At 50.3% G+C, this 19,938-nt stretch overlaps 1 protein-coding gene and 1 long non-coding RNA gene across 2 annotated transcripts in view; one reads left to right on the forward strand and one right to left on the reverse strand.

Annotated features, from left to right (window-relative positions):
* LOC110741181 overlaps positions 1-5,033 on the reverse strand; it is a 44,764-nt gene extending 39,731 nt beyond the window's left edge. Inside the window, exon 1 of the long non-coding RNA XR_002516962.2 lies at positions 4,203-5,033. This is a non-coding gene — a long non-coding RNA (uncharacterized LOC110741181). The remainder of the gene's footprint in view (positions 1-4,202) is intronic.
* LOC101003454 (pepsin A-2/A-3) lies at positions 286-10,260 on the forward strand. The gene is given in 12 exon segments (XM_031653630.1): positions 286-370; positions 824-843; positions 846-974; positions 1,904-1,920; positions 3,241-3,352; positions 4,162-4,280; positions 4,960-5,159; positions 7,387-7,478; positions 7,481-7,502; positions 8,486-8,627; positions 8,729-8,827; positions 9,935-10,260. Coding segments are annotated over 12 exon segments (1,158 nt in total). The 5' UTR covers positions 286-314; the 3' UTR covers positions 10,085-10,260.
* The last annotated feature ends 9,678 nt before the right edge of the window (positions 10,261-19,938 follow it).

The raw sequence follows: 19,938 nt of genomic DNA on the forward strand, positions 1-19,938 counted from the left end.
AGGCAAGGGAAGGGAAGGGGCCTCCAGGTCATTGTTCCTCTCTCTCCCTGCGGGTCCACCCCCATGGCAACCCCCCCCCCCCACAATGGTGCAAGGTTACAATGGAAAGTGCCTCAGCTGGAACAGTATCAGAACTTGGCTTGGGGCAGCAACAATCTTATCAGGAGCTTTTCTGTTTGGGATCAGGGAAACCGGTGACTTTCAAAGAGTCCGATAAGGCAGGACCCAAGTTGTATATAAGGGGCAGCTCATGCTGCTGCTCTGCACCTTCCTCCCGTCTTGCTTCTCCCTAGAGTTGGGACCCAGGAAGAACCATGAAGTGGCTGCTGCTGCTGGGTCTGGTGGCACTCTCTGAGTGCATCATCCACAAGTGAGTCCCAGTGGCATGGGTGTGAAGATGGCTGCCTCCCACATCGCCCTTCTTTACTCCTGTGTCTTCCTTCTTCCCTTTTTTTTCTCTCTCTCTTTCGCTGTCTCCATCCCCCTTGTCTGCCTCTCTCTCCAACCTTTGGGAGGCAGCTCTGCAGACGTGGTTAAAACTCAGGCCCAGCCTGAGTCTGGTTCCCAGCTCCAGCCCTAGTCAACTTAACTTCTTTGCATTATTGCGCAGACGTGGGAACTCCTCCCTTCCTTCCATCTTCCTCTCTTTAATTCAGCGGTTAAGAGTCCAGACTGGCGTCGGTTCCAGCTCCACCACTGCAGCTGAACCGATTATTGTACAGATGTCTCCTCCTTCCTTCTTCCTCTCTGACTAGCCTTCCTTCTTAGCTACAGCACCGGCGAGGACCTTATGTCGACTCCTTCTTCCTCCTCCAAACCACAGGGTCCCCCTCGTCAGAAAGAAGTCCTGAGGCACAACCTGTCCGAGCATGGCCTGCTGAAGGACTTCCTGAAGAAGCACAACCTCAACCCAGCCAGGAAGTACTTCCCCCAGGCGGAGGCGCCCACCCTGATAGACGAACAGCCCCTGAGAATCCACTGATGTGGAGGTAGGGCAAGCGGCGGGGCCGGCTCTGAGGACTTGGCCCGCAGGAAAGAGAGTTTCCCTGGGGTCTTGGAGGATGGGCCGGGGCTCTGAGGCTCCAGGCAGTGACCCAGGGTCTGCCCCCTAGGTGTCAGTGGCCCCGGGCAGGCAGGAAAGCTCACACTCAGAGCTGCTAGTTTTGTCTTCATTCATCTAATTCCTTCCTACCTGTCTATGCAATGCTTATTCCTCTGGAGTGCCTTGTTATATGTCAGGGCCTCTGTGGGGCTCAGGTGGAAACAGCGGTGAGCAAAGTCATAGCTGAGGAGACAAAGACAGTAATCAAGGAGTCTTGCAAACCAATGAAAAGAACAGGCAGCAGGAGGACCACAAAGTGAAGGTGTCACACTGCGAGACTCTGCCACTTGGGCAGGGAGCCTCCCGGGAGCCATGCAGGAAGAGCGGGAATTTCCAAGAGAAGATGACAGAACTCCGCACAGCCTGATCACTTGTGCCGAACCTGTGCAGGCGGGAGCACAGGGCATTTGAAGGACAGCCCAGAGGGAGGGAAGAAGGGTGCTGCAGACTGCGCCCGAGGAGCCGAGGGGTGGACGGAGAGAGGCTCCATCCTAACTGCCACTGATTTATCTTAAACAGGGGGTCACAAAACCAGATCTGAGTTTCAGAAATATCACTCTGACTTTATTATTTGAGACCCAACAGCAAACACCCTGCCTTCCCACAGATATCGATATGTCCCCTCTGTGCCTGGCACACGGCAGAGGGCACAGAGCAGTGATGACTGTGGTTCAGAGATTGGCCTCCGCCATCCAGCAGACCTGGTGCAAATGTGGGTTCTAGCACCTCTAAGCCACAGGACCTTGGCCAAGACATTTAAATCCTCTGAGCCTGTTTCTGGTCTGGAAAAATAAAACATCTAATATCTACCAACAGAGGTTGTTGCCAGGAATTCACGCAATCATGTTTTCTGGAGTGCTTAGCAGGCCCTTGGTAAGAGGTTTAGTTAGTGCATTTATTTAGTTAACAAATATTTAAAGGGCCACACCCTCTCTATGGGCTGAGGCTGCAAGTTGCCAAAATGATGGTGAATAAGCAAAGTTCCTGGAGCTTATATTCTACAGGGGATGACTGATAAGCAAGCGTGGAGGATAACTTCAGGTACTGATGAGGGCCAAGGCAAATTAATTAATTGGAGTATGAGGAAAAAGAAGATAGAGAGGGGGCAAATTTAGATAAAGTGGTCACAGAAGGCCTGTTGGCAGAGGGGATACCTTGATCAGAGACCTGAATGATTGATTTGAAAAAAGGATCACCAAAGAAAAGATCTAGAATAAATTACTTATAGCACAAGAAATACCCAGCAAAGGCCTTAGGGCAGGAGGGACTGCTCATCGCCAAGGAGCAACAAGCAGACCAGTGTGGTGGGAACAGAGCCGGCAAGGGGGGAAAATGCTGCCACTCAGAAGAAAAATACTGGTTGGTTGGCTGAGGTGGGTGGATCACTTGAAGTCGGGAGTTTGAGACCAGCCTGGAAACATGGTGAAACCCCGTCACTACTACAAATACAAAAATTAGCCGGGCGTGATGGCACACACCTGTCATCCCAGCTACTTGGGAGGCTGAGGCAGGAGAATCACTGGAACCCAGGAGGCAGAGGCTGCAGTGAGCCGAGATCATGCCACTGCACTCCAGCCTGGACAACAGAGCGAGACTTGCCTCAAAAAAAAAAAAAAAAAAGAAGAAGAAGAAGAAGAAGAAAAATACTGGCAATGCCCTTTCTTGCAACCTACTGTACACATCTAGATGTAGAAATAAGAAAATCGGCCAGGTTTCCATCTTTAGGTAGCTTGCTTAGCTTCCGATAAACAATTTAAGGCACAAGCACTTAAGCTGTCACTTGCCGGGTGCTAGAAGTTTCCACCCCCATACTCTGTGCTGTAAGGATGGGAATACTGTGACATCCGAGACAATGGCTGAATAGGGAGCAGCAGATTGTTAGGTGCTTGTGGTGCTTAGGAGAGAGCAGAGGGTAAATTGGGGGAGCAATCAGGGAAGACTTCAAGGAGGAAGGGATACCAGGGCTGGGCTTTGAAGGAGGAAGGCTGTGGCTGGGAAGAGAAAGACAAGAACTGTGAGGAGGGAATGAAAAGGTAGAGAGGCACACCAAGGAGATGACCCAGAGAGAGCCCTTAGGGAGGCCCCGACAGAGAGACCCCGGTCCATGATCTGCCCTGTCCCGGCCTCGGCAGATGGAGTACTTCGGCACTATCGGCATTGGAACCCCTGCCCAGGATTTCACCGTGATCTTTGACACCGGCTCCTCCAACCTGTGGGTGCCCTCAGTCTACTGCTCCAGTCTCGCCTGCAGTAAGTTCCCAGCCCGCCCCACCCCAGTCTCGATCCCCAGCCCCAGCTGACCCTGGGGAACCCTGGACACCCGTGGGCTTCAGACACCTCCCCCCAAACCTGCTGGAGCCACTCAACAGGCATTTACTGAGCACCTACTACGTGCCAAGCACTAGGCGCACGTGCTCCATGGGGTAAAGGGATGAATGATATGATCCCTGTGGTCAAAGACTTCCCAGTCTGAGGGCAGAGAGAAGCTCCCCAAAATAACCACAGCCTGGGAGAGGATGTGTAGGGGCCCAAAGCAAGACAGGGCCAAAGGGCTGTAGAATAGCCCACTAGGACATGCTAGAGGTGAGTGCTGAGCTCGTTTAAAAAAAAAGAAAAATCATTGTTTGCTAACGAAAGAGAGCTTGTCTTTGGAAGTCATGAACAATATGTGTTACAGGTTCCTTCCTCTTCTAATGTTTTCACCTGAGTTTTAATTAAGAGGAGGTGCCTCCAGCTTCTTCTACATCATCCGGCTGGGGGCTGGGGGGTGAAAGCGCTCATCACTGGGCAGCCACCAGCCTGCTCAGCTCAATGTTGGCCTGGGGAGTCCCCAGGAGGCCTTTGGGGTTGGCTGGGAACCTGCCATCAGTAAAGGGTCCCAGGAGTTCAATGAGACAGGACAGAACCTGGGGTCTCTCGGGGTCCAAGGGTCTAGGGGGAAAGGTCACTGCTCACCTCCAGAGCCCTTCCTGGGGCCAGGGCACCCCATCCCAGGAAGACATCCCAGCCTGTGACCTCCACCCAGCTCTGAGACTGACAATCACCACTTGCCCTTGCAGCCAACCACAAACGCTTCAACCCTCAGGATTCCTCCACCTACCAGTCCACCAGCGGGACACTCTCTATCACCTACGGCACCGGCAGCATGACAGGCATCCTCGGATACGACACTGTCCAGGTGGGCGCCTGCAGGCTGCCGCTGCATCCCGCCATCAGGCACCCCCAGAATAAGCTTATTCCAGCACGATGAGTCTCGATGATCACAAAAGTAACCTGATTTGGGGGTGCAGATCGGGGAGAAGCAGCAGAGATGTCACAGACATTGCTAGCTCGGGTGGCAGTGAGTAAAAGGGTGGACTGCCGGGAGCCATAAGCCAGCCTCAGCTCCACCCAAGCAGAATGTTATGGAGGGTGGGGAGAGTCCGTAAAGGCTCAATTCTCTACTAGCACCTCCTCTTCTTCCTCCTTCTCCCGACCTGCAGCCCCCCCACATCAGGAAATCTTCACAAGCCCTCTCTGCTACTTTTGGGGCATGGCAGGAGTCAAAGGCCCTGATTCGCCCAGGGTCTGCTTTGCATTTGTTCATCCGTAACACAAACACACAGTGAATATCGGTTCTCCAGCAAAATCTCACACTGAGTCATAGACCGTGGCCATCTGCAGATCAGCTGCCATGGTTACCTCCAGCAGAGGAACGAGCATTCCAGGAGACAGTCCCTCTCCCCTCCTTCCGGGCTGATGCCCTGGAGGCCAAGTCCTGCATGGGATGAACCAGGGCAGCTGTAGGCCTGAGGCTGGCACCCAGAGCTCAGTGAACGTGACCTGAGGGTGAACATCATCTCGGTTCCCCCACCCAGGTTGGAGGCATCTCGGACACCAATCAGATCTTCGGCTTGAGTGAGACCGAACCTGGCTCCTTCTTGTATTATGCTCCCTTCGACGGCATCCTGGGGCTGGCCTACCCCAGCATTTCCTCCTCCGGGGCCACACCCGTCTTTGACAACATCTGGAACCAGGGCCTGGTTTCTCAGGACCTCTTCTCTGTCTACCTGAGCGCGTAAGTTGGGTGGAGAGGGGCCTCCTCCCACCTCCCCTCCAGAGGTCACAGTGTTCTGGCCCAGCAGCAGCTATCCGAGGCTGGCTGTGATGGAGAGGGGTGTTGGGAAGCAAGGGATATGGAAAGTCAATGTCTGAGGCTAGAGAAATGTGTCTTTGCAGAGAGATAGTGCCAAGTATCTGATGGGCCATGTGCACTCCATCTCATTTACCAGCGTCTTTATCCCCTTGATGTGCACAACTCAAATGTCATCAGCCATTTGTCCCTCAATGCCAGTTCCTTCATCCTTGGCCCTCAAAGATGCTTAGCGAAAAATGAATACACTGGCTGGCGCCATGGCTCGTCCCTGTAATCCCAGCACTGAGTCAGGACGGATCACAAGGTCAGGAGATCGAGACCATCCTGGCTACACGGTGAAACCCCATCTCTACTAAAAATACAAAAATCCCACAAGGAGGCGGTGGCGCCTGCAGCCAGCTACTCGGGAGGCTTGAGGTAGGAGAATGGCGTGAACCCGGGCGTGTGGAGCTTGCAGTGAGCTGAGATCCCGGACACTGCACCTCTAGCCTGGGCGACAGAGCAAGACTCTGTCTAAAAAAAAAAAAAAAAAAAAAATGAATACACTTGGCCAGACACGGTGGTTCATGCTTGTAATGCCAGCACTTTGGGAGTCTGAGACAGGAGGATCACCTGAAGTCAGGAGTTCAAGACCAGCCTGGCCAACATGGCAAAACCCTGTCTCTACTAAAAAATACAAAATTAGCTTGTATGTGGCAGGCACCAGTACAATCTAGATACTCGGGAGACTGAGGCAGGAGAATCGCTTTGAGCCTGCAGGCGAGGCCAGGGAAGTGAGCCAAGATTGTGCCACTGCATTCCAGGCTGGGCAACAGAGCGAGACTCCATCTCAGAAAATAAATAAATAAATAAAATAAAGTGAATACACTTAAAACAGAAAAAATTCCATAACACAAAAATGAAAAGATTTGATCAAGATATATCATGGATGATGACATTTTTAAATCATGAAAGCAAGTTTCTTTTATGATTTAATAAAACCTAGGTTCCATTTGTGACCGTGGACTAATTCTAGGAATGAACAAAGAAATACATGAACAAACAAACAAATGAACAAAGAATAAATCAAATGTCAATTTGGGCTGAGTAGAGGTTACACAAGAATATCTGAGGGCATCATCCACTTTCTTAAGACACTCAACGTTCCTCTGATTAACAATTTAACGTCCTCTTTGAAAGGGTTCGCCGACATTCACTTGTTTCCTTGGTTGGTAACTACACGTCTAGGTCCTCGCTATATAGCATTGCACTGTGAGACGTTCACAGCAAAGGTGGGTGGGTTCAGTGAGGGGGTCATGTTTTATACATGGCCAGTTCTCCGGTGACTGATTTCTTATTGCCATCTACATTTGCTTCTGCATCTACCCTGAAACTGCAGAGATTTAGAAAATGAATATTGAAATAACAAGGACTCCTACAATTTACAACAGGAAGGCTCTTTGTCATGTATTCCTCTTGGCCAGTTGATGTTCAAGGTGGCTCTGAAACAGAATCTGCCTTTATGAGCACTTAAATATTTCACGTGGGGCCGATTGTACCTCCCCAGCTAGATCTGAGTCTCTTCAATCTGGGCATTATTAATATTTCAGACCAGCACAAGTCCTTGCCAGGGACTGTCCCATGCATTGTAGGACATTTGGCAGCATTCCCAGCCTCTAAGCATTAGATGCCAGTAGCATCCACTACCCCCACCCAATCAATCCAAAATGTGTCCAGACATTGCCCTGGGGGTAAAACTGCTCCCAGCTAAGAACAAGTGGATCTCCACCATCAAGTCCTTAAGAGCCGACACTGTCACCCATTCACATCCCTGGGGTCGCCATGGCAACTAGAGTGAGTACCACAGTGGAAACCACACACTCAACCTAAAAGACCGTTCTTCCAAACGTAGTTCCACCACTTCCCCGCTGTGTGACCCTGGGCAGGTGACCTCACCTCCCTCAGGCTCAGTGTCCTCATGGTAAGTGGAAATAACAGTGACAGTGTTTCACTGCGGGCCCCAGCCTAAGAGGACAAGAAACCACATCTGTTACACCCCAGGACAGCCTGCCAAGTGCCCAATCAAGGGTAGCTCTGAGGAGCCAACAGCAGATGTTCACACAAATGAACAAACAGAGAAATTCATGTCTTCTTCCCTCACTTTCCACAGCGATGACCAGAGTGGCAGCGTGATGATATTTGGTGGCATTGACTCTTCTTACTACACTGGAAGTCTGAACTGGGTGCCTGTTTCTGTCGAGGGTTCTGGCAAATCTCCGTGGACAGGTGAGACTGCCATGGATGGGCAGCATCGAGGCCTGGGCCCCAGATTCCTTTTCCTTATGGATTCATAGCTAACCAGCTTTCCAGAATCCCCCCAGGAACAGCTGACACAGGGGAACACAATCCCGGGGGAAGGTGGAAGTTGTCCAAGCCAGAGAGACCCCCCTCCCTGGCGGAGGAGAGAAGAGCTGTCAAGGAAGCCGAGCCACTGTCCTCCTAGTCACGGTGGCAGGACAATCCACCAGCATCCCTGGGGAAAGCTGGGCGACCACCTGTCCACACATCTCAAGGCCTGGGACCCAGCACATGCCTCCCACTCGAGGAGACGTGTCACTTTCAGTCTAGAAGTAGGGCAAAATGGCTAAGAAATTATGTGAAGTCATTTCTCAAGAGTGAACAATTTCCCAGGACAAAGACTTCAGTACTAAAACTAGGATCATCCCAGGTAAACCAGGACACTTTGATCACCTCATGTCTGCCCAGCCATGCTAGAATTTCACCAGTTCCTCCAACTCCTGCCCCAGCCCTCTGGTCTCTGTCCCTCCCCGCATACCGTCCCCTGTTGATGTCCTCCTTCTCTCTTCACCTGCCTGGCATCCCTGGGTGTCTGCTCCCCTGGCTGCTTCCCTCCACCGCCTCTCACCCTGGACCCTGTTTTGTTCCCTGCCGCAGGCCTAAGCATCATCCTGCCCTTGCCACCATAACTTATCTTGTCGGGGCCAGGCTGGAGCCCTGCAGCCTGGAACTGTGAGGCTGTCTGGTTTAGCTTTGCGTTTCCCATGCCCTGGCAGAGAGTAGGCACTTGTAAAATATTTGTTGGGTAAATGAATGCAGGATGAATGAGTGTGTGAATGAGAGGAACAGAAATTCTCACGCACTGGCCAATGGATGGGTGGGGAAGAAATGTCTGGGGTCACCTCCTGGTTCCTCCTTAGAGAGATGTACCCATGAGGGCTCAGGGACCTTCACTTGCTTCTTGCCCTCAGCATCACCATGAACGGAGAGGCCATCAGCTCAGGCTTGAGGGCTTGCGCCATTGTTGACACTGCACCTCTGCTGACCGGCCCAACCAGCCCCATTGCCAACATCCAGAGCGACATCGGAGCCAGCGAGAACTCAGACGGCGAGGTGAGTCCAGCCCCGACGGCTCTGTTCTACACTCAAATAGTGGGTGTGCCAGGCACACGGGACCAAAACCCTTGTAACTTTTCTCACCTCACTCTTTCCAGATGGTGGTCAGCTGCTCAGCCATCAGCAGCCTGCCCGACATCGTCTTCACCATCAATGGAATCCAGTATCCTGTGCCACCCAGTGCCTACATCCTGCAGGTGAGGGGGCTCTGGACTGATTCCACTCATGAGGGGCTCACAATGTGGCCACAGAGTCCCCCTCTGCAGAGGGAAACTGCGCTTCAACGAGCTGAAGGAGGCAGAGGCAGACGAACATCTGCCCCAGACAGCTCCGGAGATAAGGAACAGATTGAAAACAAACGCAGGAATAAGAACTCGGATACAGCCCCCTAAGGAACAAGTGAAGCAAAGGTTAATGGAGGGAAAAGAGGATTCTATTTGGATCCCTGGGTCCAAGTCCTGGGTCTGAATTACCAGCCCATTGATTCTCAGCAAGCCACAACCCATCTCAGCCTCAGTTTTCTCATCCAAAATGTAGACATGACAGCTTTCCCCACCCTCAGAGTGCGGTTAGGTTAACCAAGTGAGACTCATCACATCAGAACTACCAAGGGTTGGGCAAATGGAAATCCTCATTTCCACAGGCTGGGGCTTCCGACAAACCTACCATCTCTACCAGGTAGCAAATCTTTAGCTATACAAGCCACAGGAAAACTCTCCCTTCTATTATTATAACGTCAGGTGGAAAACTGATTTTGCCAGTGGACTGATGTTACTCAACAAGAAGCACTGATGCCTGGACTCCCCCAGTGATTCTGATTACATTAGGAGAGGGCAAGGCCTGAGCAATGGGATGGGGCTACGGGGTTCAAAGCTCCCCAGGTGACGTGCAGACAAGGTCGCAGACCAGTGACTTAGTGAGGCAAGAGGCTAACAGCTCCTCCGGTTTGCCCCTGGTCGGGATCACAATAATCGTGAGAAAGGCTGTGTGGGCAGGGTTTTCACACTCCTTCCTACCAGCTGAATTCTCCCCAAGCCCCTTAGCTCTGATGCTGATGTCAGGGTTCCTGTGCCTGCCAGAAATGCCAGATAATGTCCAGTAATGCATAGAAACCAATCGTGCTGTGGACAGCTTCTACAGGCCGACACCAGGCCAACAACAGCCGAGTCCCTGGACACTGAGCCAGGAAGCTCCTCCTTGCACGTGCCTTGCAGCTGGACCAGGGCGCCCTGGATGTTTATCACCCAGCGCCTGTCACTGCTGAATCGGCATCTCAACTCCACTTTTATTCTCCTTTTCTCCAGAGCCAGGGCAGCTGCACCAGCGGCTTCCAGGGCATGGACGTCCCCACCGAATCTGGAGAGCTTTGGATCCTGGGTGATGTCTTCATCCGCCAGTACTTCACTGTCTTCGACAGGGCAAACAACCAGGTCGGCCTGGCTCCCGTGGCTTAAGCCTAAGTCTTTCCAGCCACCTCCCAGGAAGATCTGACCTCCGTCCTGTGCCCACTTTAGATGTATCTAATTCTCCTGACTGTCCTTCCCAGGGGAGTGCGGAGGTCTTGGCCCTGTTCCCTGTCTTACCAATAATGCAGAATAAAAACATAACCTGCTGAAACAGGTTTTGTGAAGCTGCTTCTCTTTGCTGGTCTTTTTCCTTCACATCACTGGGGTTAGAACGCCAGGGCAGGGACCAAAATGACCACATCCACTTGGATGGCACCCAACAGAGTGACCCCAGCAGACACTTCATGATAGAGCCAGGAAGACAGAGGGCTGCAGGGGGCTGTGCTCGAAGCATCATAAAAAGACCTGGGGGCCAAAAATCCTGGGCTCATTGTCTTCTCATAGAAGGGACAGTGAGAGCTGAGATCGTGCCATTGTACTCCAGCCTGGGCAACACAGAGAAACTCTATCTCAAAAAAAAAAAAAAAAGAAAGAAAGAGAGAAAAAAAAAGAAAAAATAGCACTGAAGCTCTTAGTGGAGGGAGTCAACTTCTTACTTCTCCCAAAACCAATAAGAGATCATGACAAGGCTGGGTGCAACGGCTCACACCTGTAATCCCAGCACTTTGGGAGGCTGAGACAGACAGGTCACGAGTTTGAGACCAGCCTGGCCAACATGGTGAAACCCCGTCTCTACTCAAAATGCAAAAATTAGCTGGGCCTGGTGGTGCATGCCTGTAATCCCAGCTACTCGGGAAGCTGAGGCAGGAGAATCGCTTGAACCGGGAAGTTGGAGGTTGCAGTGAGCTGAGATTACACCATTGGACTCTAACCTGGGCGACAGAGTGAGACTGCAGCTCAAAAAAAAAAGAGACAAAGATCATGAGGAAAAGAAAGCAATCAGGAGAGACAGGAGAGGTGGACACTAATGGCGATGTCCCTAAGTAGACAGGACAGGGCAGTGTTGTCTGCAAGACATGGACAGGAGAAGTGGAAGAAGCTGACACCACAGTCTTCCAGGACGCCCCTGTGATTCGCTGGTGACCAAGACTCACTGTCAATCTCCCGCAAGGTCCCAGGCACAAGACCCTGAACACATCTGTTTCCCCATCTGTAACCAAACAGAATGGTGTTCCACTTCCCTGAGCAGAGGTTGTGAGACAGAGAATGAAGCACGCTCAGTAAAATATATTCCCTAGAAAGGCAAAGAGGAAATGGAGTAGTTTCTCAGACTGAGCTTGGTAGCAAAACGTACAATGGAAAACATAGTTTCAAAATAAGTACAGAACACGCTACATTCTAGGCCCTTCCCCAGGGTTCACCAGCTACAGTTCCCAATCAAAGGCTCTGACAAGTCCTGCTGCAAAGTGATCTGTTTCATTTAACTCAGCTCAGCTTGATCTCAGACTCTCTCTTGCTAGAAGTCTATTACAGCCCTGGGCCTCTCAGCATGCACACTGGGAAAATTTCCATAGCTCCTGCTTCTGGTAACAGCCAACGCAGGCTGTCTGCTGAAGGCAGGGCCAGAGGCTGGAGCTGGGCTGTAGGAGGGCCAGGGATGATCTCCAACGCCCAGTCTCCCCGGGGTCACTCTCACCCTCCCAAGCCCACTTTCCATAGCTGAGTCAACTTTATGAAACATACATTTCGTCTCATCCCTTCCTTGCTTAAAACTCTTAGTGCCTTCTTGCCATTGCCTTTGGAACAAAACAGCACATCTTTGGCATAGTTCCAGGTCCTGTGTGCTCCTTTCCCTCAAAACCTTCCCTGCCTCACTCTGATCCCACTGCCCTGAGCTCCCTCCACCCTGGCTCCCACGGCCACGAGTGCTTTCCCACCTCCAGATTGAGCATGCTGTTCCCTTTGCCTGGGTTACCTTTCCCTCTTTCTTGACTTGCTAACACCTAGCATCTGCAGACGTCGCTTAAAAGTCACTTCCCAACCAGGTGTGGTGGCTCACACTTATAATCCCAGCACTTTGGGAGGCTGAGGTGGGCAGATGAACTGAGGTCAGGAATTCAAGACCAGCCTGGCCAACATGGTGAAATCCCATCTCTACTAAAAAAAATACAAAAAATTAGCTGGAAGTGAGTGAGACCTGTAATCCCAGCTACTCGGGAGGAGCTGAGGCAGGAGAATCGGCGAACCCAGGAGGCAGGCCTTTGCAGTGAGCTGAGATCACGGCATTGTATTCCAGCCTGGGCAAAAGAGTGAAACTCCACCTCAAAAAAAGTCACTTCCCTGTAAAAGTGATCAGCCCTCCCTGACCACTCTCCCATAGAGCCTGGGCCCACCTTATCCCTCATGGTACTTGGCACGACTTGTAACCACGCATTTAAGTGTTTAAGATTCACAAGGGCAGGGATGGTTATCGTATTTAGGGTTGAAGCCTGAGCAGAAAGAACAGGGCTTGGCACATAGTAGGTGGTCCCTAAATTGTTGCTGAATGAGTGATTAGCGATGATGTTTTAAAAGGAAATAACTCAGATCGGATGAGAGTATGAGATGTGGAGAGGGTTTGAGGAAGGCCACGTGAATGACAACAGAGGGGTCAGCTCCACCCCCAGCAACATTCCATCCTCGTCACATTTTGTCATGGGATAAGCAGGTGGATTTCTCAAGTTTCTGGGAAGGAATTTCACCCTGTCCTGGCTCCTTTGCTGGATTTCTTTTTCTGACATTTCCCACCTACCTACTTTGAAGCTAGGCAGTGTGCTAGGCTCCAGGGATACGGGCAGGCCTTCCTGGATGCTATCCGTTCTCCTGCGCCTGGCCCCATCCTTCCATCCTCCCTCATCTCAACCCCAGCAGCTGCAGCTCAGCCTCTCTCTCCCAGCACCTCTTCCATTCCCACCCTGGGATTCCTCAACCCAGCCAGCATCTAAAATCTTCCTCATCAGACAGATCATTTGACCAGAAAGCCCTGTGCCAACATATCCGAAGGGATCCTCCCTATGTTGCTGCACAAGAGACGATGAATTCACAAGCCTTTGCTGCAGTCTCAGGCCTCCGCTTCATGCATCTTCCTCTAAGGGCCGGGTCTAAGCACAGCTCCTTCTGTCCTTTTCATTCACACTCGTCCAGGAGTGTTATTTTAATCTCACAGGTCTCCTGCCCCATCCATCCTCACCGGTCCCAAATGATCACTCCACACATTGCTGGTGGGAGTGTAAATTGGCACCACCCTAAGGAGCATGATGTGGCTGTTTCTATCAAAACTTGAAAGGGTGTCCTGCCCCTCCACACCTGTGGGTCTTTCTCGTTAGGTGGAACGAGAGACTTGAGAAAAGAAATGAGACACAGAGACAAAGTATAGAGAAAGAAAAAGTGGGCCCAGGGAACCGGCACTCAGCCTGAAGGACCCGCCAGCACCAGTCTCTGAGTTCCCTTAAGTATTACTGATAATTATCTTTACCATCTTAAGAATAAAGGGGAGTGATGGTGAGCCTTGATGGCTCAAGCCTGTAATCAGCACTTTGGGAGGCCAAGGCAGGCGGATCACAAGGTCAGGAGGTCCGAGACAGCCTGGCTAGCTCTGGTGAAACCCGTCTCTATAAAAAATACAAAAACTAGCCAGGTGAGGTGGCGGGCACCTGTAGTCCCAGCTACTCGGGAGGCTGAGGCAGGAAGATAAGTAGACCGGGAGGCAGAGCTTGCAGTGAGCGAGAGATCCTCTGGCCACTGCACTCCAGCTGGGGAGCAGGCGAGACTCTCTCAGGCCCGGTCGGCTGGCGAGATGACGGTGGACGAATATGGTTGCAGATGCCGGACGCGAAGCAAATGAACGCCAGCCAATCCATCCGGCGGGCAATACCAGTGAATCATTGCCGGCGTAAATTGCCAGACGGTTTGATGGGCGGCAAACCGTTTGATGCAAATCCATTATGATGCCAGTTGAGATCTGGTCAGCGTCTCCGTGGGAAAATGGGTCTCTGGTGTGATGCAAAACCTCCTGAAATGTGCTAATCTGTACTAAAAATACAAAATTAGTCGGGCATGGTGACATGTCTGTAATTCCCAGCTACTTGGGAGGCTGAGAAAGGAGAATCTCCTGAACCTGGGAGGCAGAGGTTGCAGTGAGCCGAGATGGCGCCATTGCACTTCAGCCTAGGCAACACAGCAGGATTCTGTCTCCAAGAAAAGCAAAAGAATGATTAATGTTAAAGACGATAAATATGCTAATTACACTGATGTGATCACTAAACATTATATGTATGGAAACACCCCTATGTACCCATAAATATGGACAATTATTACATTTGAATTAAAAAGAAAGGAGCCAGGCACAGTAGCTCATGGTGTAACCCCAGCACTTGGGAAGGCCAAGGTGGGAGGATGGCTTGAGCCCAAGAGTTCAAGACCAGCCTGAGCAACATAGAAAGACTTCATTTCCATTGTTTTTAATAAATAAATAAAAGAAAAAGAGCAAAGATGTGTATTATAAGAGAACGTTCATAGAGCACTGTTCCTAAGAACCCCACACTGGAAGCTACCCAAATGCCTGTGAACTGCAAAAGAGATAAGTAGAGGGTATATTGATGCAGTAGAATAATACATAGCAATGAACAAGACTGAGTAACAACTCCACACGACACCAGTCGCGGATGCCTCAACTAAACATGATTTTGAGCAAAGAAGCTCAATGCAAATAAAGTGCTTGTTATGTGGTACTGCTTATCAAAAGTACAAAAACAGGTGAAATGAATCTTTGCTATTTGGATATTAGAGTAGTGATACGCTTGGTTTGGCACTGGGGTAGTGACTGGGAAGAGCCTGGGGTGGGGTCCGGGGGTACCTGACATGCTCTTTTGCTGGGTCTGGGTTGTGGTTACATGCGTGTGCTTGGTTTGTGAAAATTCATCAACCTATTTTTTATGATATGCACCTTTCTGTGTGCATACAATATTTCAAGAAAGGTTTAAAAATGATAATGTAGATTTCTAAAAAATTACTTGCAAAATACAGGACCACGGTATTTCTTTTAAAAGCAGGTTCAGGTTGCAGATAAAGTAGCACAGTAGATATGAGCTGAGCCCATCAAAACGGGTTGGTTGCAAAGCAACATGTGCTATATCTTGTGGTCCTATATTTGTAAGTAAATCAATATATTCATTTACTACACTAACAGTGGTTAGCTCTGGGTAGTGGGGTTGTAAATCATTTCACAATTTTTATTTACCTATGAATAATCTACAATGATCATGTATTACTTCTATAGTGGAGCCAAAAATGTTATCATAAATTTAACTTTAAAAACCTGCTTGCATCTCTGGAGAAACAACCCAGCTCTGGGACTGGGGAGTGGAAAACACACTGTTCTCTTTGCTGTTGGAAGATCATGTCCCTGGGGTGAGACCTTGATTGAAAGCTGCTAGAGGACCAGCTGCTACAATGCCTATCAGACAAGCTCGATAACACTTAACCTTCTTAAGTGCTCTGTCTCAGGCTTGCCATGATAGGGTTCCTTAGATCTCATTGCATTGCTTGATTTGATTCGTTCATGGAACATTTCTGAACACCTGGGCCCTTGGCAGGGGCTACCCTGCATCAGAGTCACTGCTGCCAGCATCCCTGAAAGCCAGGCACTACCATACTGAGGACCAGGCAGGGCTAATGGCAAAATAAACGTTGTTATCTAATCTTTCTGCCTGGCCAGTCTGGTACAATGAGATGATGTGGCTTCCTTGCTGGCAGCCACGGATCAGCCCTGGCTGACAATCAGATTTCATGAGCATGTGATGGCAGACTCAGGATTCCCTTTTCCTCCCAAGGGTTCCTCTGGTAACAGGGGCTGAGTGGAATGGCTTCTCCAAGTGCTCCTGGGATGGAGGCTGCAGCCATCATGGAACGTTCATGTCACACACTAACCCATGAACAGAAACCGGGTGGATGTACATGGTCACACAATCTGGTCAGGGACCAGAGTCCCCTGAGACCAGGTTCAGCTCCCACCTGTGTCGTGCAGGTTATGTAGACACTGATCACTTAACCCCTCTCAGCTATGTCAGTTGGGAAAAACTGGGGGTAATCGTATAATAATTCTTTTTAAAAATAATTCAAAGCATTCAGAAAAGCACAAAGAGCCACAGAAATATAAGCACTGCTGTGTTGAGGGAGGTTTGCAGATGACCTGACCAATAATGTCACCTTTCCCCATTTCAGATCACTCACATTGCCTGAGCAGAAAACCACCTAGCAGAGCACTGAAAAGGTCTCAAAACACAGAAGAGCAAGAGGCAGCCAGGTGGATCTTTCTGGAGATTTCAACGAGGTTTCCAGTCCTGGTTTTCTATTGCTGAAGACACTGATGACAATTTAACACACATTTCATGACTTACAACAACTCACATTGACTATCTCACAGTTTCTGTGCCTCAGGAATCCAGGCTCCGTTCAACAGAGGCCTCTGTCAGTCAGGGATGTCAGCCTGGTCTGTGGTCTCATCTGAGGCTTGACTGGAGAAGGATCTGCTTCCATGCTCACACGGTTGCTGGCAGGATTCAGTTACTTACAGATTGCTGCACTGAAGGCCTGAGTTCCTTGCTGGCTGTCGGCTGGAGGCCACCCTTGGTTCCTTCCCCTTGGGCCTCTTTATAGGGCAGCTTTCTTTCTCAGAGCCAGCAAGGGAAGAGTCTATACAGAGAGTGTGCTAGCAAGATACAAGCTATGAGCCTGTATAATGTAATCGCAGAAGCAACGTCCCATCTACTTTGCTGTATCCTGTTGGTTAGAAGCAAGTCCTGCCTACACAAAAGGGGAGGGGATTACACAGGGGTGTGAACACCAGCAGCATGAATAATTGAGAGCCATCCTAGAGTCTCTCTGCCATACCCCTGAATTGGTGGCAGCAAGCATACCAGCATCCCCCAGGGTGCTAAAATTTCTAATGTGGAGAAACATTTTCATCCTCACCAATCCGAGAGCTTCCCCTCAAAGCGATCCAAATATCCATCCAGGTGGAAAGAAAGAGCCCCTTCCACACCAGCTTTCCCTTGAACTGATCACAAACCCGCCAAATGCATGGCGTATTCCTACCACGCTCAGGGATGTACCCCCAGTAGCTAGAGCATCCCTGCACGGTACACAGCGAGTGCACAATCAGGCATTCGAATGAATGTGTTAAGGTGCTTGCAGGTTTCTGCCTGGGGAATCTTCCTTCTACTTCCCAAATATACTTCTCCTCTGCTCAAAATTCCCATGTGGGCCCAAGACAAGCTGTGCCCCCAAAACCAGCACCCATCCTTGGGCTCCAAACTCCCTCCCTTCCATCTGGTGGCAGCCTTGAGTGAGGGGATTTCATCTGGTGCCCCCAAAACTTAGGCAGGCATCTTCAGGACCATCAAGTTCTTCATATGACTGCTAGGATCAACCCATACTTAAGGTGATGGATACTCCAAATACCCTGACTTGATCATTACTCTTTCTATGCATGTAACAGAATATCACCGATACCCAAAAAATATGTAAAATATTATGTTTCCATAAAGAGAGAGAGGGCCAGGTGCACTGTGGTTCACTGTAATCCTAGCCCTTTGAGAGGCTGAGGCAGGTGGATCACTTGAGCCCAGGAGTTCAAAACCAGCCTGGGCCACATAGTGAAGCCCTGTCTCTATAGAAAATACAAAACTTAGCTGGGTGTGGTGGCTCATGCCCTTAGTCCCAGCAACTTGGAGCCTGAGGCCAGAGGACTGATTGAGCGTGGGAGGTTGAGACTGCACTAAGCCATGATCACGCCACTACACTATACCCTGAGTGACAGAATAAGACCGTCTCAAAAAAAAAAAAAAAGAAAGAAAGAAAAAAAAGTAAAAGAAAAAGAAAAAGAGAGAGATAGAGAGAGAGAGAGAGGCTTGAGAGGGAGGAAAGAGAGAGGAAGAGAAGCAGGCACCAGAATATGTGAATGTGGGAAATACAAGGGCTAGTCATACTGGAGTGAGATTGACAGTTAAAAACAAACAAACAAACAAACAAAAGAAAAATAATGGGCCCAGGCTTCACATTTGGGGCACAAACGTGTCAACTAACAGGGAAGTCTGAAATGTCCATGTGTTTCCTACTAACCACCACTGTCCCTGAACTTATCCACACTGCCCACTTCTGAATACTTACCTGGAGGCACTAGGGGCAACTTGGAGCTTTTATAGAACCTGTAGCTCTCATGGCTGGACAGTCTGAGGATGCCCCAGGGGATGTGATTTCAGAACAAGACCCTGAGACAGGGCTTCCTATCTACCTGGGGACCACCCCACTCCCCTGTCCTCCTCCCCAGTAATTTATGCATCAGAGTTTTCACTCTACTTTGTCCACTATATAAAAGCTCACAAAGTGGAGGATCCACTGCGTTGGTAAGCATCCTCTTTTTTGTTGTTGGTGTTGTTTGTTTGTTTGAGACGGAGTCTAGCTCTGTCGCCCAGGCTGGAGTGCAGTGGCAGGATCTCTGCTCACTGCACTGTGTCCGGAATTGGTTCCTTCCGGTGGGTTCTTGCTCTCGCTGAATTCAAGAATGAAGCTGCGGACCCTCAAGGTGAGTGTTACAGTTCTTAAATATGGTGAGTCCAGAGTTTGTTCCTTCACATGTTCAGATGTGTCCGGAGTTCCTTCCTTCCGGTGGGTTCGTGGTATCGCTGGCTTCAGCAGTGAAGCTGCAGACCTTCTCGGTGACTGTAACAGCTCTTAAAGGTGGCGTCCAGAGTTGTTCCTTCCTCCTGGTGGGTTCCTGATCTTACTGGCTTCAGGAGTGAAGCCGCAGACCTTCGCAGTGAGTGTTACAGCTCATGAAGGTGGTGCAGACCCAGAGAGTCAGCAGCAGCAAGATTTATTGCAAAGAGCGAAACAAGCCTCCACAGCTTGGAAGGGGACCCGAGCGGGTTGCCGCTGCTGGCTCCGGTGGTCTGCTTTTATTCCCTTACTTGGCCCCACTCACATCCTGCTGATTGGTCCATTTTACAGAGAGCGGATTGGTGCATTTACAATCCATTAGCTAGATACAAAAGTTCTCCAAGTCCCCACCCGACTCAGAAGCCCAGCCGGCTTCACCTCTCACAACCTCTGTCTCCTGGGTTCAAGCCGATTCTCCTGCCTCAGCTCTCGAGTAGCTGGGATTACAGGCGCCCACCACCATGCCCAGCTAACTTTTCTACTTTCAGTAGAGACAGGGTTTCCCTATGTTGGCCAGGCAGGTTTTGAACTCCTGACTTCAGATGATTCACTTGCCGCAGCCTCCCAAAATACTGGGATTACAAGCGTGAGCCGCGGCACCCAGCTAAGCATCCTCTTTCTAAGTCACTCTACCCACGAGTATGAATTCTTTGCCCAGATTGCTGTGCTCCATTGTAGCTGACTTTAAGCCCAGTTATAAGCCTGGAGCACCTGGAGAAATCAGCCCCAGGTGGGATCTCAAAGGTGCAGAGGGTGGGAAGGGAGCAAAAGAAAGAGAAGGGGTGCAGAAAGGGAGGGACACAGATTCCAAAGAAATACCTGGCCGGTCTCAAGTTTGCCTCCTCCAGGAAGGGAAGGCAGCATTCTGCCGGTGCTCTCTCCCTCCTCCCCCATGTACTGCGCACATCTCCTTCCCAGACTCAGCCCAGTAGCCACCAAAAGCAAGCCGGAAGTGCCATAGCCTAGACAGATGTCCAACAACCTCACACAATGAACTTGTGTGGGGAATTGTGTCCTGAGTCCCAAATGACTGACCCCCCAGTGTGCTGTGACTAAGCAGTGACCACAAGCAGTACCACCTATCACTGAGTCGGGGAGCTGCTCTCTAAGAACCCCAGCTGCGTGCCCCACTGGGACACATCAGGCCACCTGGGGCTCCTTCCTATCTGTCCAATGCTGTGTCAAACACACTTGTAACCAACTTT

The sequence above is a fragment of the Papio anubis genome, chromosome 12 (genome assembly GCF_008728515.1).
Source record: "Papio anubis isolate 15944 chromosome 12, Panubis1.0, whole genome shotgun sequence".
NCBI lineage: Eukaryota > Metazoa > Chordata > Mammalia > Primates > Cercopithecidae > Papio > Papio anubis.